The 15,650-nt window shown below is 38.9% G+C and overlaps 1 protein-coding gene across 1 annotated transcript in view; it reads right to left on the bottom strand.

Annotated features, from left to right (window-relative positions):
* Positions 1-15,650, bottom strand: part of LOC149289279 (dystrophin-like) — an 874,963-nt gene that overhangs the window by 297,138 nt on the left and 562,175 nt on the right. The window contains 1 exon segment of the mRNA XM_089490922.1: positions 11,347-11,370. Within this exon segment, the coding sequence (XP_089347048.1) occupies positions 11,347-11,370 (24 nt within the window).

Below are 15,650 nucleotides of genomic sequence, written 5' to 3' on the forward strand. Positions count from 1 at the left end.
TGCTGGGTTCATCTCATGCTTTTGACATGGTCCTCTGCATTATGAAATTAGTGTAATATTATTTCCCATCCTGTCTCTCCAGTAAAGAATTCATATTAAGATATTTAGCAAGTGATTTAATATATATTCCATACTTTCCATTACAGCAACACTGCTTAAGCGAAGAAAACAATCTTAGATCGCTTTCTAAGCTTACCTAATGCCATGACGTGCCAATGGATTTGAATGAGGAAAGTTAGGCTTTGTGTTAAATTTAAGGTATCATGGTGTCAATTGATATATATGTGATAGATTTTTCTCTTCGGATTAAATTGATAGCTATAATTAATATGTGCTTTTTTAAATATTGTTTCTGAATAATTTTTAATAGGACATTCACAGCTTCAATGACCATGTAACTATCATATAATAATAACAATACTAGTTAACACAAATACAACCTGTCACAAACATATAAATTTATTAAGACACAGAAGCATGATCATTAAGTGAATGTGATGATAATGAGTGGCAGCTTGCCTTCTACATCCAGCATACTACAGTGAATTTTGGCAACAGTACACTTTTTAAAATGAATGTTGGCACACGTTCCTCAGATTAAGAAAGAGATCACTATTCGTGTTGAAGGGGTGTTCTATAACTTACTTAACACTTGAGTGGGCAAATGTGAACCAAGTGCAAGTAATTGAAAAGTTTCCTCCTACTGTTTGCAAACAGAATTCAAAAAAAACAGTAGGCAACATCTACAGTTTTTAATTAAAAGCAGATGGAAGACACTGAGCAGTTCTTTTTTTCCTTCTACGTGCTCAATTTTAGCTGCCTATAGTTAAGTGTGATGAAGCAAAGCAAAATGTGTGGCTGTAATTATCAGCCCTGCGCGCAAGAACCGGCTTGCATTTCGTTATACATGTCAGTGGAAATGACAAGTACATTTTTATATGGAAAAGACTTTTTATGGAGACTATAAAAATATGTTATTTAAGTGCCCTTTGCCATTAATGTTTAGTCATTTTCAGACAGAGATGACCACAAAAGTTTTATGTTTAAATAATTAGGATATCGATCACTTAAATATGATTGCTAAGAGAAAATAGTAAAAACAGCATGGGGCAGGTGATTTCTTTTTGACCTGCCTAAAATTATTTTCTAGAAGAAAACAAAGCATTATTCAGTCTAGCCTTTTCACATACTTGGGAACATCCCAGGCCAGAATATCAGAAGCTCTTCCTCTTCTGGGAGGATGGCTTTGTATGGGGACTTACCCCAGAGTGCCTTTTGTGGGAGGAACTGTGAACAGGGATAAGGGAAAATGGGTGGCGAGTAGGCAGAACAGGGATAGGGGAGTGGGCTCAGACTAAGAAGAAACTGACCCAGAGACCTGTAGAAGCAAGGCTCCAGCATGACACTCTGGGTCAAACCCAGGTATGCTTACAGGAGGCAGGATAAGGGGATGGGGCTAGCCATTGGGCAGACATTGGGATTTTAATAATAAAAAAAAAAATGATAAAAGCAAAGCGGGGCCAATTCACAAATGGATTCATTTTATTATTGTTATCACTGTGAAAGAACAGTGGTCACCCTGGGAATGAAGTTTGTCAACATAAGGTGCAAGAAGGTCTAGCCATCCAAACAGAGTGTAGTACTAACCAAATCGCTCTTTGGACAAAATATAAAATTAACAATAACATGAACACAGGATATACTGCTAGAGAGAGAGAGACATCCTCTTGTGCATGTCCATATACATAGTACCACTGGGTCTTGTGTCTTGCTTGCAACTGCAACTCCTGCAAAATGTCACTGGTAATCTCACATCAATACTGTCTGTTTAATTCAAAAATATATTATTATACTGATTAAGTGTGCTCTTTTACCTATTCTGCTCAAATTAACACTTTTAGAATATTTTAGAACATTACAAACATCATTTATAGTGCCATTGATTGCTACAAACCTTCCCAGAAATTATTTTTTTATCATGTCTGATTTTGCCTTATTAATTTGTAATTAATTGTTAAGTGCCACAATTTTTTTAAAAATGTTTATTATTTTTACTTGATTAATCATTCAAGGAAATAATTAAATCACAAGTTTGCTTAACATACAAGTGCATTTTTCTGGAAAAAAGGGGAACAGCACCTTCAAAGGAAAACTCCTGCTATTTTATTAGTATTATCAAATTAAAAATATCTTTTAAACATATTGTGTTGTTTTCTTTCTTTTTTTTTTTTTAAACAGCTCAAGTTTTTGCATATTATAATGTTGTTAGACAGCTGCATAATAGCCATGGGTATGTGTCCTGGCTCGATTAAACTTGCACAGACTCGTTATCATACTGTCTGTAGTAAACAAATGAATGGTTATTTTTTTAATCATCCAACCACAAACACTCTGGAAGAGTAGTCCACAGCAGCAGAGATGTTTTTTTTAATTAAAAAAAGCTAATGTTAGCCTCCCTCCCAGGACCCCTACACACTGCCTTTACACGCATCTGCCCATAAACACACACATATACACTGCCTTTTGACACACATATACACATACACTGCCTTTTGACACACATATACACTGCCCTTTCACACACCTGCCCATAAACACACATATACACATACACCGCCCTTACACACAGACACACTGTTACACTATAAGCAGTTGTGTGAATAAATATGTATATGGACACGTGTATGCGGGTGTATGGATGTACATGTGTGTAGATATGCATATGTAGGTATGTATGTGTATGTGTATGTGTGTATATATATATATCATGGTTTCTGCTAATAGTTAAATCAAGATGCATGGGAGGTGGCCGGGAATGATAAATATTTGGGAAACCTTTTATCTTAGTTTAGATAACACTGATATGCGTGATGAAGGGTGTGTGGAAGAAAGACAGGTTTTCTCATGAAATAGATTGAATCAGGTCAGGAGATCTTTGGGTTTTATTGCCCCATGATTGTAAAGACCCCAGGGTGTGGTGTTGGCCAAAGGGAATAACTTCAAAGGGTAACTACGGCAACCACAGGGTCCAATCAGTGATCTCCCAGTAGACTCAATTGGGACCCTCTAGTATATCAAGGGACAGGTAGTGAAAGTAAGAAAGAGGAAAGAAGAGGAGAGAAAGTAAAGAGACAAAGGAACATCACTAACCTGTAGCTCTCAGGGAAGGTAACTATGAACATGCATGTTTGAATATTGTAAATAGGAACTTATATATATGTATTTGTTGTAAGTGTGTCAATTAATGTGGGGATTATTGTTATTGTACTGTTATTTGTATTGTTTTATATTTGGAACGTTCTAGTAAAAGTTTGTATTGTTGTATCATAGCCGCATTGTGGATTCTTGGATATCCTGTTGTTGTTTCAAAATATTCTGTTGCATTCTGGAAGAAGCGAAAGTTTTCAGTTCAAACCTTAAAAGTTAGAAGAGATAGAACAGGGATTGTTTAACTTAATAAGCCAGTGGGTGGGTTTATCGGTGCATATTTCATAAGTGTATCCATATACCCATTCACCTGGATAAGTGTAGTTATTGTAGCTAGAACACATTAGCCTTCAGGAGATATATCCGAATACATATTGTGATTTCATTGATATGTGTTTGGATGTATCTGTTGTTGGATCAGTTGTAATCTTAAGCACATAACACATTCATAAGTCTTTTAGATGGTATGCTGTAGATAAAGCATTAATCCATCTGATTGATATTTTAATAACACAATTCCCTAGTTCCCTCAAAAGAAAACTTAACACACACACATATACACTGCCCTTACACACACACACATATACACGTACACTGCCCTTACACACACATATACATGCACACTGCCCTTACACACACACATACATGTACACTGCCCTTACACACACACATATACATGTACACTGCCCTTACACATATACATGTACACTGGCCTTACACACACACATATACACTGCCCTTACACACCAGCTTATAACTATACTGCTCTTACACACACTGGCCCACACACATACACAAGCTTACAAACACATACATACACTTCTCTTACACCCCTTTCTCCCCATTTCTTACCTCTTCCTCCATCCTTCTTTTTCCAGCCTCCATCCTGTATCCTGTGGTAGGAGCGCGAGGTCTGTCACTTCAGACATCTCTTTACTGCACTCTCATCACTACGCGCTGGCTATTGCTGCAGAGTGCAGGGATGACGTCATATCCCCGTGCTCGGCATTATTTACTGGTGCATAGTGATTAGGGAACAGTAAAGCTTCTATGGTGGAACATGATGTTCACAAGTATTCCTGTGGCCTTTTAGATTTATAGTATAACATGTTAGCTATTGGTTTATTCTGATAACTCCAACTCAGTCCTCTATTTTATGATTTCTAGATCAAACAACAGTATATAAAGCAGAAATATGGAAGCCGTTGAGAGACATGTTCAAAACACAAATGGATGGATTAAATCCACCGCTATTACCAGCGGCTCTCTCTGCGCCACAATCCTTCTTCTGAGTGTCGGCATATGATCGCCAGCACTCTGCCATGTAGGGTCATGCAAAGTTTATAATAATAATAATAATAATAAGGTTTGTACATTAGAATGAATATACCAGTCAGCTGATAAGTTGTTAGGGCAGGTATCATTCTCATAAAATCCATAAAGACCTTTAAAGCTAATATCACCGGAGAATTGTTTTATATAATTATGATTACTGGATGTTTCTGGACATCATTGCAACACATAATAAATAGATGTGAAGTGTGATCCTGTAGGGGTACATAATTTTACTACATAATTTACTGTATAACACATTGTTGTATAAAGTTCATTAAAAGACTACATCAGTACTGTAAAAAAGTTTTGCTTGTCATGTAATTTCTACTTGTGGCCAACAAGTTATACTGTTATATACACTATATGACTAAAAGTATGTTGACAACATATTGAGTTTAGGTGTTTTAGCCACACTGATATATGTGTATATAATCAAGCATGTAGGCAGTCATATCCATAGACAAACGTGGCAGTAAAATGGGTTGTACCGAAGATCTCAGTTAGTTTAAACATGCCATTGACATAAGATGCCACCTTTGACATAATTCAGTTCATGAAATTTCTGCCCTGCTAGATCTGATTTGATGGTCGGAAATTTACAGGTACAAATGTACCCATGTTAGTATTCATACACACTGCGCCTCACAAAATCGCTGTAAGGGAAGGGTTTACTATAGTTGCAATGTATCATTTTCTTTGAGTTTATACTGTAATTACATTACATTGCATTTATATAGCGCAAGCAGATTCTGTAGCACTGTTACAACAGTCAGTAAAATAATTTAAAATCACACACAATAACAAACTGGTACAGAAAGAGAAGATGACCCTGCTCTTGTGAGCTTACAATCTAGTTAACTTGTGATAGTTATATGAGTTAGGCTTACTGTCATTTTTTTACCCATTGGTTTCATCCTGAAATCTTGTTTGTTTGTTTTTTTTCCGATTGTTTTGGATCAGTGCATTTTCAATATGAGTTGAACTTGAGCTTCACATGAACAAAACTGTAATAACCTTAAAGCAGTTAAAAACGACTCTTATATAGTCAGTCAGGTCAGAGCCGGCTTTAGGTGTTCTGGCGCCCTGTGCGGACTACTCCTCTGGCGCCCCCCCATCCCAAAAAAAGAAAGGAATAAAAACTTGTAACAAAGTTACAAACAAGTCCAAAAATAGTTACCGGCACTCCAGGGACTTTCCAAATAACCACACAAACAACTTCGGTTTTCAAGTCTATATATATCATATATATATATGATTAACAGCAATCACATTCCTATCATGCCCAGGCATACCCAGATTCCAGGATTTACTCGCAGACTTGGCATGATAGGAGTATGATTGCCCTATCTACCCCTTCTCACTCTCTTCTGCCGTATCTACCCCTTCTCACTCCCTTCTCCCTATCTACCCCCTTTCCCCTGTCTCACTCCCTTCTCCCTATATACGCCCTCCTAACTATCTACCCTTTCCCTCTTTGAAGTTCACTTACCTTTCAGGAGTCCTGCGGTGGGGGTGCAAGGCCTCTGCCTCCCAGCTCTGCCACTGGATGGAACAGTATAGAATGATGGGAGTTATGATGTACTTTTAGAGCATAATTAGATCATGAAAAAGACATTGGAAATGGTACAGCATAACACCCATCACTCTCACACACTTACCAATCCACACATATACTAATCCACACGCATACCAATCCACACACATACCAATCCACACGCATACCAATCCACACGTATACCAATCCACACGTATACCAATCCACACATATATACCAATCCACACATATATACCAATCCACACGTATACACTAATCCACACATATATACCAATCCACACATACCAATCCACACATACATACCAATCCACACACATACCAATCCACACACATACCAATCCAGACGTATACCAATCCACACGTATACCAATCCAGACGTATACCAATCCACACGTATACCAATCCACACGTATACCAATCCACACATATACCAATCCACACATATATACCAATCCACACATATATACCAATCCACACATATACACTAATCCACACATATATACCAATCCACACATATATACCAATCCACACATATATACCAATCCACACATATATACCAATCCACACATATACACTAATCCACACACATATACCAATCCACACATATATACCAATCCACACATATATACCAATCCACACATATACACTAATCCACACATATATACCAATCCACACATATATACCAATCCACACATATACACTAATCCACACATATATACCAATCCACACATATATACCAATCCACACATATACACTACTGTCCGTCTCTGGAGGGGTGCCGGGTGCCCCCCTGATGAGCGGCACCGAGTGCCGCTCGCCCCCCCCCCCCCTGCTAGGTACGCTGCTGGCGGCAGCGGTACGCTACGGTGGCAGCGGCGCCCCCTGGAGTGTGGCGCCCTGTGCGGTCGCACAGGTCGCACACCCCAAAGGCCGGCCCTGAGTCAGGTTAAACCTTAAATCCACTCACCTTTTGTGAACAACTTACTGGCACAATAAGACATGATAATCAAGGAAATGTAGAATGTTAAGCTGATACCTGAACAAGCTGGAACCATCCATACGGAAAATCCCAGGGCCTTTTTTGTGAGGATTCGTAAAAATACCACAATATATATCTTATATTGTCACCAATATTCACTTACCAATGAAGTTAAATAGATGAAACGATATAAAGTTTACAGGTTTGTCTGGTAGCATAAATGGACAACTGTCTAAATCAACTAAACTCTACTCAGGAACAGGGGGAAAATGCCTGCTGCAGTCCCCGCAAGTGAAATATAAATTAAATGCATACACTACAGTAGTCACTACAGCTTCTCCTATTCATTCTACAGTTATATACTGTATCTAATCCTTGTCCCTGCTCCTTGTAAATGCTGATTGGCCAGCATGAAAAAAAAGTAAGGAAAAACTCCCACAGGTTGTTGGACCTATCAATCACATCCGTTACCATCAATGAGACCACCTCTCATTTTTGGCTACTTCTACCTATCAGTAATTGATATGTACCCTCCTATTCACAGTCCCTCCCACATTACCTCATCAATGAGTGCCAAAATGGCATGTAATGGCAGCGGCTACACGTGGTGACGAATGGATGAATCATGATGAATTTTCAGAACTTTTGCAGTTTGTATTCATCAGTTTCATTGGAGATAGCCATCGTTTTCATTAATTCGTAGGAATGCACGAATCAGGCAATTTCCATTAAAAAAGTTCACACTAAAACTAATGCACAAGTCTAATATACAGTACTGTATATGTATACTGCAAATACAAGTCTAATATACAGTACTGTATATGTATACTGCACATACATATAAGGTTCAAAAAAGAGAGACGTAATCAATTATAGAACCATGAAATGTGTCAAATAAAATGTGTAAAAAGCAGATGATATACAAGAGTAATACAGAATTTCACGATATAAACCACAGTTTTACATGGTGCTTAGAATAATAATATAATAGCCATCTCAAAAAAATCAAAACACTATAGCTCACAGAATCCAAACTGAATGCTATACTAAAGGTATCTCTGTAACAGTTTTTCCTTCTCACTGGCTTTCACTAAAGATGAATGTCTGACTTCTAGAAAAATATTACTGCAGATCTCAGCTTCAGCTATGAATGTAACTTACCGCAGGATGTGTAACCCAGCTAAGTATAAGTTACAGCTACATAGTGGTGACAGCACTGCCACATACAAGAGATGAAAACTGTATTTGTACAGCCAGCATCTCCCCTGCATTTAAGGTATGGCCCAGGCCACCTACTGCCCCAAGGAAAAACACTTTGAGGTACTCATAGACCACAAGAGCTCATAATTGCCTATTTACCCATCTTATGTTAGTACATCATATTTACTTAACATGAGAAACTGTTCATTGGCATTACTACAGGAGTCGCAGTGGTTGCAACTGCGACTCGGCCCATGCCTCTAAGGGGCTTGGGGTGACCCATGAGATCATTTGTTCCTGTCTCCTCTTACCTCTCCTCTAAATGCCCTTCCGACCTAGACTGGTCTGGCCAAGGTCAGAAACGCCCATTCTAAACTATTTTGAACTGACACGGAGAGGTAGGAATATAGGGTCATGTTACGTCAAGTAACCTGAATGAGACTCCCTGCATAGTCTGCGAGCAGTCAGACAGAGAGCTGCCCGAGAGGTGAGAGTTAAGCGGGTGCATGTATGTTTGTATGCATAAGTGTATGTGAGCATGAATGTGCATGCATAAGTGTATGTGGGTATGAATGTGCATGCATAAGTGTATGTAAGAATAAATGTGCATGCTAAGTGTATGTAAGCATGATTGTCTATGTATAAGTGTATGTGAGCATGATTGTCTATGTGTAAGTGTATGTAAGCATAAATGTCTATGTACAAGTGAGGATGAGTAAGTGTGTGTTAGCATGTGTAACTTGTTTAAGTGTGTTTACATGTGTGCCAGAGTGTATGTTGGGGGGGGGGGGGTAGGGGACAAAGAAGGAAATGATGGCACAGACAAGCTGTTTGTGGCAAAGATGACATATACAAGCTATTAAGGTCCACTACAAGCTGGGGCAGAGATGGCAGAGGTAGGCTGTTTGTTGTCAGGATGGTACTGATAAGTCACTTGGGGCAAAGGTGGCACTGTGGACAAGTTGATTGCTGAAGTTGGGTGGCCCAGGGCAGTTTTCACACCAGCCCCCTATGGTGTCTATATATGTCCCTGCCTAGACTAGAGGTATTACGAAGATAAAACAGAACGCATTTTAGGACACGCCATTCTTCAGCTGTGATATGTCAGAAACACACAAATATTTTTCTGATTATATTTCTACATAGGTGGGTTCATCTATACACCTCACAAAAACCTGATGTCAGATGTCACTATCAATGTTTAAAGAGCTAATACGACAAAACGGCATAATTTATTTGCAAAATACTACAGAGCGCTAAGTGTTAAACTAAACTGTTCCGTTATTATTTTCCATTGTCACTACTGTAGTTGGGGCTAATTTCCTAGGGAACTATAGCAACGATACTTAGTGAAATACTGTTGTCTAGCAACAAGGAAGTCTCAGATTTTTTTTTAATTCCATTGCAATTTCCAAACGATGGTCTGTTATTTCAGAACTGCAATGAAAGATAACACAACCATGATTTATATTATTTTAGTCTTAGAATACATTTTTCATCTAATAATTGAATTAAGCATAGGCAAGTTGTCAAATTACGCAAAACAGGGTGTAATAATAAAAGTTAACATTAAATCTTTAAATAGTTTTAAGATTGAACAATAAAGTAATTCAATTAATTAGGCATTTGATATAAAAATGTGCTTGTGACTCTACATTCAAATTAAGAAGGATCCTTAAACTGAATGATATTTAAACTTTTAGAATACCCAGTTGCCTTTACACAAATTGTAACATTTTAAATGTTTTTCTTTTCTTTCTTGTGTGAGCACATATTATTTCATGAGTCTATCATTTAGATTAATTAAAATCAAGTTTCCAATGCACCCTGTTAGATATAGTCCTGCATCCAAACTCCAAAGCCAGTCCCAACTATGTCTTATTTCATATTTCCTTCCATATTTTGTTCTATATGCAGTTATCACACTTACATCAAGTGTGGTTCCTAGAAAAAAATATGTATAAATAAATATGTATTTTAAAGAATAAACTAAAGTGTAAAAAATTATAGCAATGACCATGAATACCATATTTATTTTACCATATTAACAACATACATGTAATAAGTTAAATATTTAGTAGAATACTTTTTCACTTAAGATAGTTAAATATGTTTATTTGAAATATTACAGAACAATTTTCAAAAAATTTAGGCAGGTGTGCAAAAAATGCTGTAAAGTAAGAATTCCTTCAAAAATAGACATATTAATTTAATTTATCAATTAACAAAATGCAAAGCGAGTGAACAGAAGAAAAATATAAATCAAATCAATATTTGGCGTGACCGCCATTTACTTTCGGAACAGTATCAATTCATCTAGGTACACTTGAACAAAGTCAGGGATTTTGTTGGCATATCGTGTATGATTAAAAAATTATAACAAGTGCTAATGATCATCAATTTAATATGTAGGTTGAAACACAATCATTAACTGAAACAAATAGATGTGTAGATGAATAAAATTGGGTGAGGAAGAACCCAAATCACTAATAAAGGGAAGATGCTAAAGACAAAAGTTTAAAGTCCAAAACAAAAAGACAGCACAGCAACAACACACAAGGCAATTATCCTGCATGAGCAAAGTCTCTCCCAGACAGGAATGTCTTTATTATTTTGATAGACAAGGGTTTAGGATCACTAACCTAATAGTCATCAGTTCTTTGATTGTTAGTTCATTCCATTGTAACTGCGGCCATAACACATTTGGTGTCTTGTATGTATACGTAAATTGGCTTTTACACATCTCCAAGAAATCCAGCATTACACTACCGTTCATCAACAACAGGAGGCCACTAACTACAGTACTTTATCATAGAGACAGCTCTTCAGAGACACCTGCAGAACCACATATATGGTATATTACCTATTTCAGTAGGGGTAAATTAAGAAAGTTCACTATAACTGGGAAGTCTCTGTATTTGACCCATAGTCTCCAGACAAAGCCCCACTGCCAAGAGTCTCTGGGTCTCTACTACTTCCAACCCAATAAAGGCTGTCAGAGGCTCACTCCGTCACTTCACAAAGTCACTACTTTAGGAGCGGGAGAACACTGGGTAGCCTACTCTGGGACTCTCTGCCAGTCTCTAATATATACCTGGCAAAAATAAGCACAGACAGCATAACAGACCAAGAGCCACACTTTTTTGGAAAGCGTGGCATACATTATAATGTCACTGTTTCCTTAAGGAACATCAGCTGTTAAAATTCTCTAAGTCATGCAGTATATTATTAACTGTGTATAAATGATCCATTAGCTAATTATCTGGTACAGTCAAGAAGATCATAAAGACACTCCAGAGTAATGTTTCACTCCCTTATCAGTGTACTTAATTATTTTGAGGTCAGTCTATGTTCATTTCTTTAAGGCTTTTAAATTTTTCATTGATGGCCAATTGCTAGGAAGACTTGCCTGAGTCTTGCTTTTGGTTTTTCTTTTTAACTTTTCAAACTCAGCCATCAATTTGTTTTAATCATATTTTGCCAAAGGGTACCTGTTGTGCACCAAAGGTCACCTATCAGTAAGGTACTGACTCTCAATAACAAACATTCTAATAAAGGCTGAAATAATAAAGTAAAAAGAGGATGGGAAAATGTGTAAACTAATAGGAATTTTTATTATAGATGAATTAGAAGGACCTAAACCATACTTACATTACATGTTCTACAGAAAAAAAAAATAAAAAAAAAATGTATATATATATATATATCAGGGGCGTCCAACATGCGGCCCGCGGGCCAAATGCGGCCCGCGAGACCTCGAGGTGCGGCCCGCGTAAGATCGGCAGCCAGGGCAACCGATCTTACGCGAGCCGCACCTCAAGCCCTGCTACTTACTTGTGGGAGGGTCTTCTGGACTGCACAGAGGAAGCGGAGTTCACGTGACATCCTACTTCCTCTGTGCTTTAGCAGAGAAGGCAGAGGGAGGCCGCGCCCCCTGCTGAAGTCTGTGAGCGGCATCGAGGAGCTGCAGTGCAGGTAAGGGGGTGGGGAGGGTGTTTGAATGAGTGTGTGTGATTGAGGGAATGAATCTGTGAATGAATGAATGATTATATGAATAAATGAGTGTGTGTGTGTGTGTGATAGCATGGATGTGTAAGTGCTGGAACCTAGGCATGATGGGACTGTGATTGCTGTTAGCAATCACACTCCTATCATGCCAAGTCAGCCAGTACATGCTGAAACCTGGCCATCTACCCCCCTTGTGTAGTGATGCTGCCAGCAGTATGGGGTCTGCACTTACAGCCACCCTGTACCAGCATGTACTGGCTGACTTGGGATGATAGGAGTGTGATTGCTAACAGCAATCACAGCGAGCACAGTCCCATCATGCCTAGGTACCAGCATTTACTGGATGCCTGGGTATGATAGGAGTGTGATTGCTGTTAGCAATCACACTCCTATCATGCCAAGTCATATTGCTAATTTTGTCCAATTGTGTGTTACCTACTTTTATTAAACATGTGAGTTTTTATTATTATTTTTAAAGGTGGGGGTCATTTTTGGTTTTGGCTAAGTGAACCCTGAATGTTTTGGTCCAGAATTTTCATTTTAGTTCATCCCTAGAATAAATCTAGGGAATCCTGAATTTGTAGTCGCAAAACTTTCAAGGCCCAGAAATCAGTGAGAGGAAGAGTAAAGGTTTTGTGTCATTTTACTTTATTTTAATCTGCATATTTTATTAAAGGCCATATTTTTTGTCACAGTGAAAAATGAGTGCGGCCTGCGCACGTATACAATTCTGATGAAGTGGCCCACTGCAGAAAAAACTTGGACACCCCTGATATATATATATATATATATATCAGGGCTCCACAAATCCCAAGCGCCAGGTCGCCATGGCGACAGAGAATTTTGTCCTGGCGCCTAGGTGTTTGTCAGCCTGTTACAGCCACCAAAAAATTGCCACGCGAGGGCGCTGCTGCTGCTGCTGTCTGCCCAGGAGTCTGGGCAGACAGCACAGCCACTCAGAGCCCGCCCCCGAGATCACTCCCACCGCGAGTTGCAGTTGCAGGAAAACCAGCAATCGCAGGCAGCTTCACGGAAGGTGGTTGAGTGTTGATTATGTCCCCACACAAGTGTGGGGACCTGACCCAACACGCCCCAGCTGCCTGATCGCTCCATGAGCGCGACAGTGCAGCGTTAACCCCTTCAATGCCACAATTGTGTATGACACATTTGTGGCATTGCGGGGGTTAACATTTGTCCCCACAAGCTTGTGGGTACTAAATATCAGTCAATGCTGTGCTCCAATGGAACATCAGCATTGAAAGAGTTAAAAAAAAAAAAAAAATCAAAAAATAATTATAAAAAAAAACCAGCACTGACCTTAAAGTCCAGGGTGCTTCCAGGTCAAATGCTGTGAGTTTAGTAAGTGGGCTGATGATGATCTGATCACTCCTGACCAACTGTTGGTTTTAAAAAAATCCTGGCTCCTAACTTTTTTAGCTGGCGCCTAGATTCACAACAAATTTTAGGGGTTAATTCCCGTTTTGTACGAGGCTCTGCTGCAGCAACAGCAAAAACGATCCCCCACAAGCCCTGTGATGACTCTTGTAGGCATGGAAGCCTACAGCAGTCATCAGAGACTCCCCCCTGCAATGGTTGGTCTATAGACCAGCAATTGCGTCCCAGCTGCCAGAGGCAGCTTCAGGGACATGGGGAGAGGGTTCTTCGGTCTCCACATGAGTGTGGGGACCTGACACAACACCCCCTGCTGCCTGATCGCTCCATGAGTGCAGCGTTAACCCCTTCAATGCTGCGATCGCGGCATTTAGGGGTTAATTCCCATTTTGTAAGGGGCTCTGCTGCTGGTGGTCTGCCCAGGCAGGCCAACAACAGCAAAAACGAGCCCCCACAAGCCCTTTGATGATTCCTTTAGGCATGGAAGCCTACAGCAGTCATCAGAGACTCCCCCTGCAATGGCTGGTCTATGGCAATGGCTGCCATAGGCAGCTTCAGGGACAGGGGGAGAGGGTTCTTCGGTCTCCACATGAGTGTGGACACCAGCCCCAACCCTCCCCTGCTGCCTGATCGCTCCATGAGAGCGACAGTGAAGCGTTAACCCCTTCAATGCCACAATTGTGTATGACACATTTGTGGCATTGCAGGGGTTAACATTTGTCCCCACAAGCTTGTGGGGACTAAATATCAGTCAATGCTCTGCTCCAACATCAGCATTGAAAGAGTTAAAAAAAAAATTAAAAATAACAAAATAATAATAATAATAATAAAAAAACAGCACTGACCTGAAAGTCCAGGGTGCTTCCAGGTCAAATGCTGTGAGTTTAGTAAGTGGGCTGATGATGACCAGATCACTCCTGACCAACTGTTGGTTTTAAAAAAATCCTGGCTCCTAACTTTTTTAGCTGGCGCCTAGATTCACAACATTTGTCAAGCCCTGATATATATATATATATATATATAGATATAGATATATCTATATATATATATATATATATATCACAATGTACAGATGTTTCCACCCCAAGTCCAACACCCAGAGACTGTACACCAGTCGGAAAGAAGGTGAGTGTGGTCTGGTAAGTGTCAAAGCCACCGTCCTGGATGAAACCCAAAGCATCTGGGAGTACATAAGTAACGTGGCATTCAAAGATGAGCTGCTGAGAGAATATCGGAACCCGCGTCAGACGTGGAAGGAAGATCAAGTAGAGGAAGTACCATGGCAAATCAGGACCCTGCATGGGATGTACCATCAACAAATAGCTGAGGTGGCTGACATTGGGAAATCCTACCAATGGCTAGACAGGGCTGGACTCAAAGACAGCACTGAGGTACTAATAAACGAATCTTACCATCTATTTTACCCTATTCTGTGGACATATATGTATTACTTGTTTCTTTTGTTTTCCATATAAGTGAGCCATATCATCTGGAAAAATTTTGATACTTAAATATAAGTATACATTTTTTTGCAACTTTGAATCACAGGGTGTAAAAACACATTTTTATTTTTATATTTATTTTTATGTTTATTTTTACTTATATTTATTTATGTTGTTCACAGCTCACCTACTCTAACCTCTATTTGCTAAAGCTGCTCTACTATTTAGTCTCAATGCATGGTTTTCCATTTTTTTTTCTTTTAAGAGCGTTTTTCACCTTTTCTAAAATATTATGTGCTGCAAGGCTTATAAAAGCGAAATTAGAGATATTAATATATATAAATATGTTTTGAAGCTATGAAAACCCAATCCATGAAGCACCCAATATTTTCTATTTATGAAAGTATTTCTATATGTTTGTAAAGATTAATGTCGCTCAAAATAATAAGCAGAATCATTACTTGCACTGTAGGCTGCCTAATTGTTATGCTCTTTGGGAGTGTTTGTTCTAAATGCACAAACACATTAATTC

Source organism: Sceloporus occidentalis, unplaced genomic scaffold (assembly GCF_023333645.1).
Source record: "Sceloporus occidentalis isolate IW3139 unplaced genomic scaffold, rSceOcc1.0.p SCAF_47, whole genome shotgun sequence".
NCBI lineage: Eukaryota > Metazoa > Chordata > Lepidosauria > Squamata > Phrynosomatidae > Sceloporus > Sceloporus occidentalis.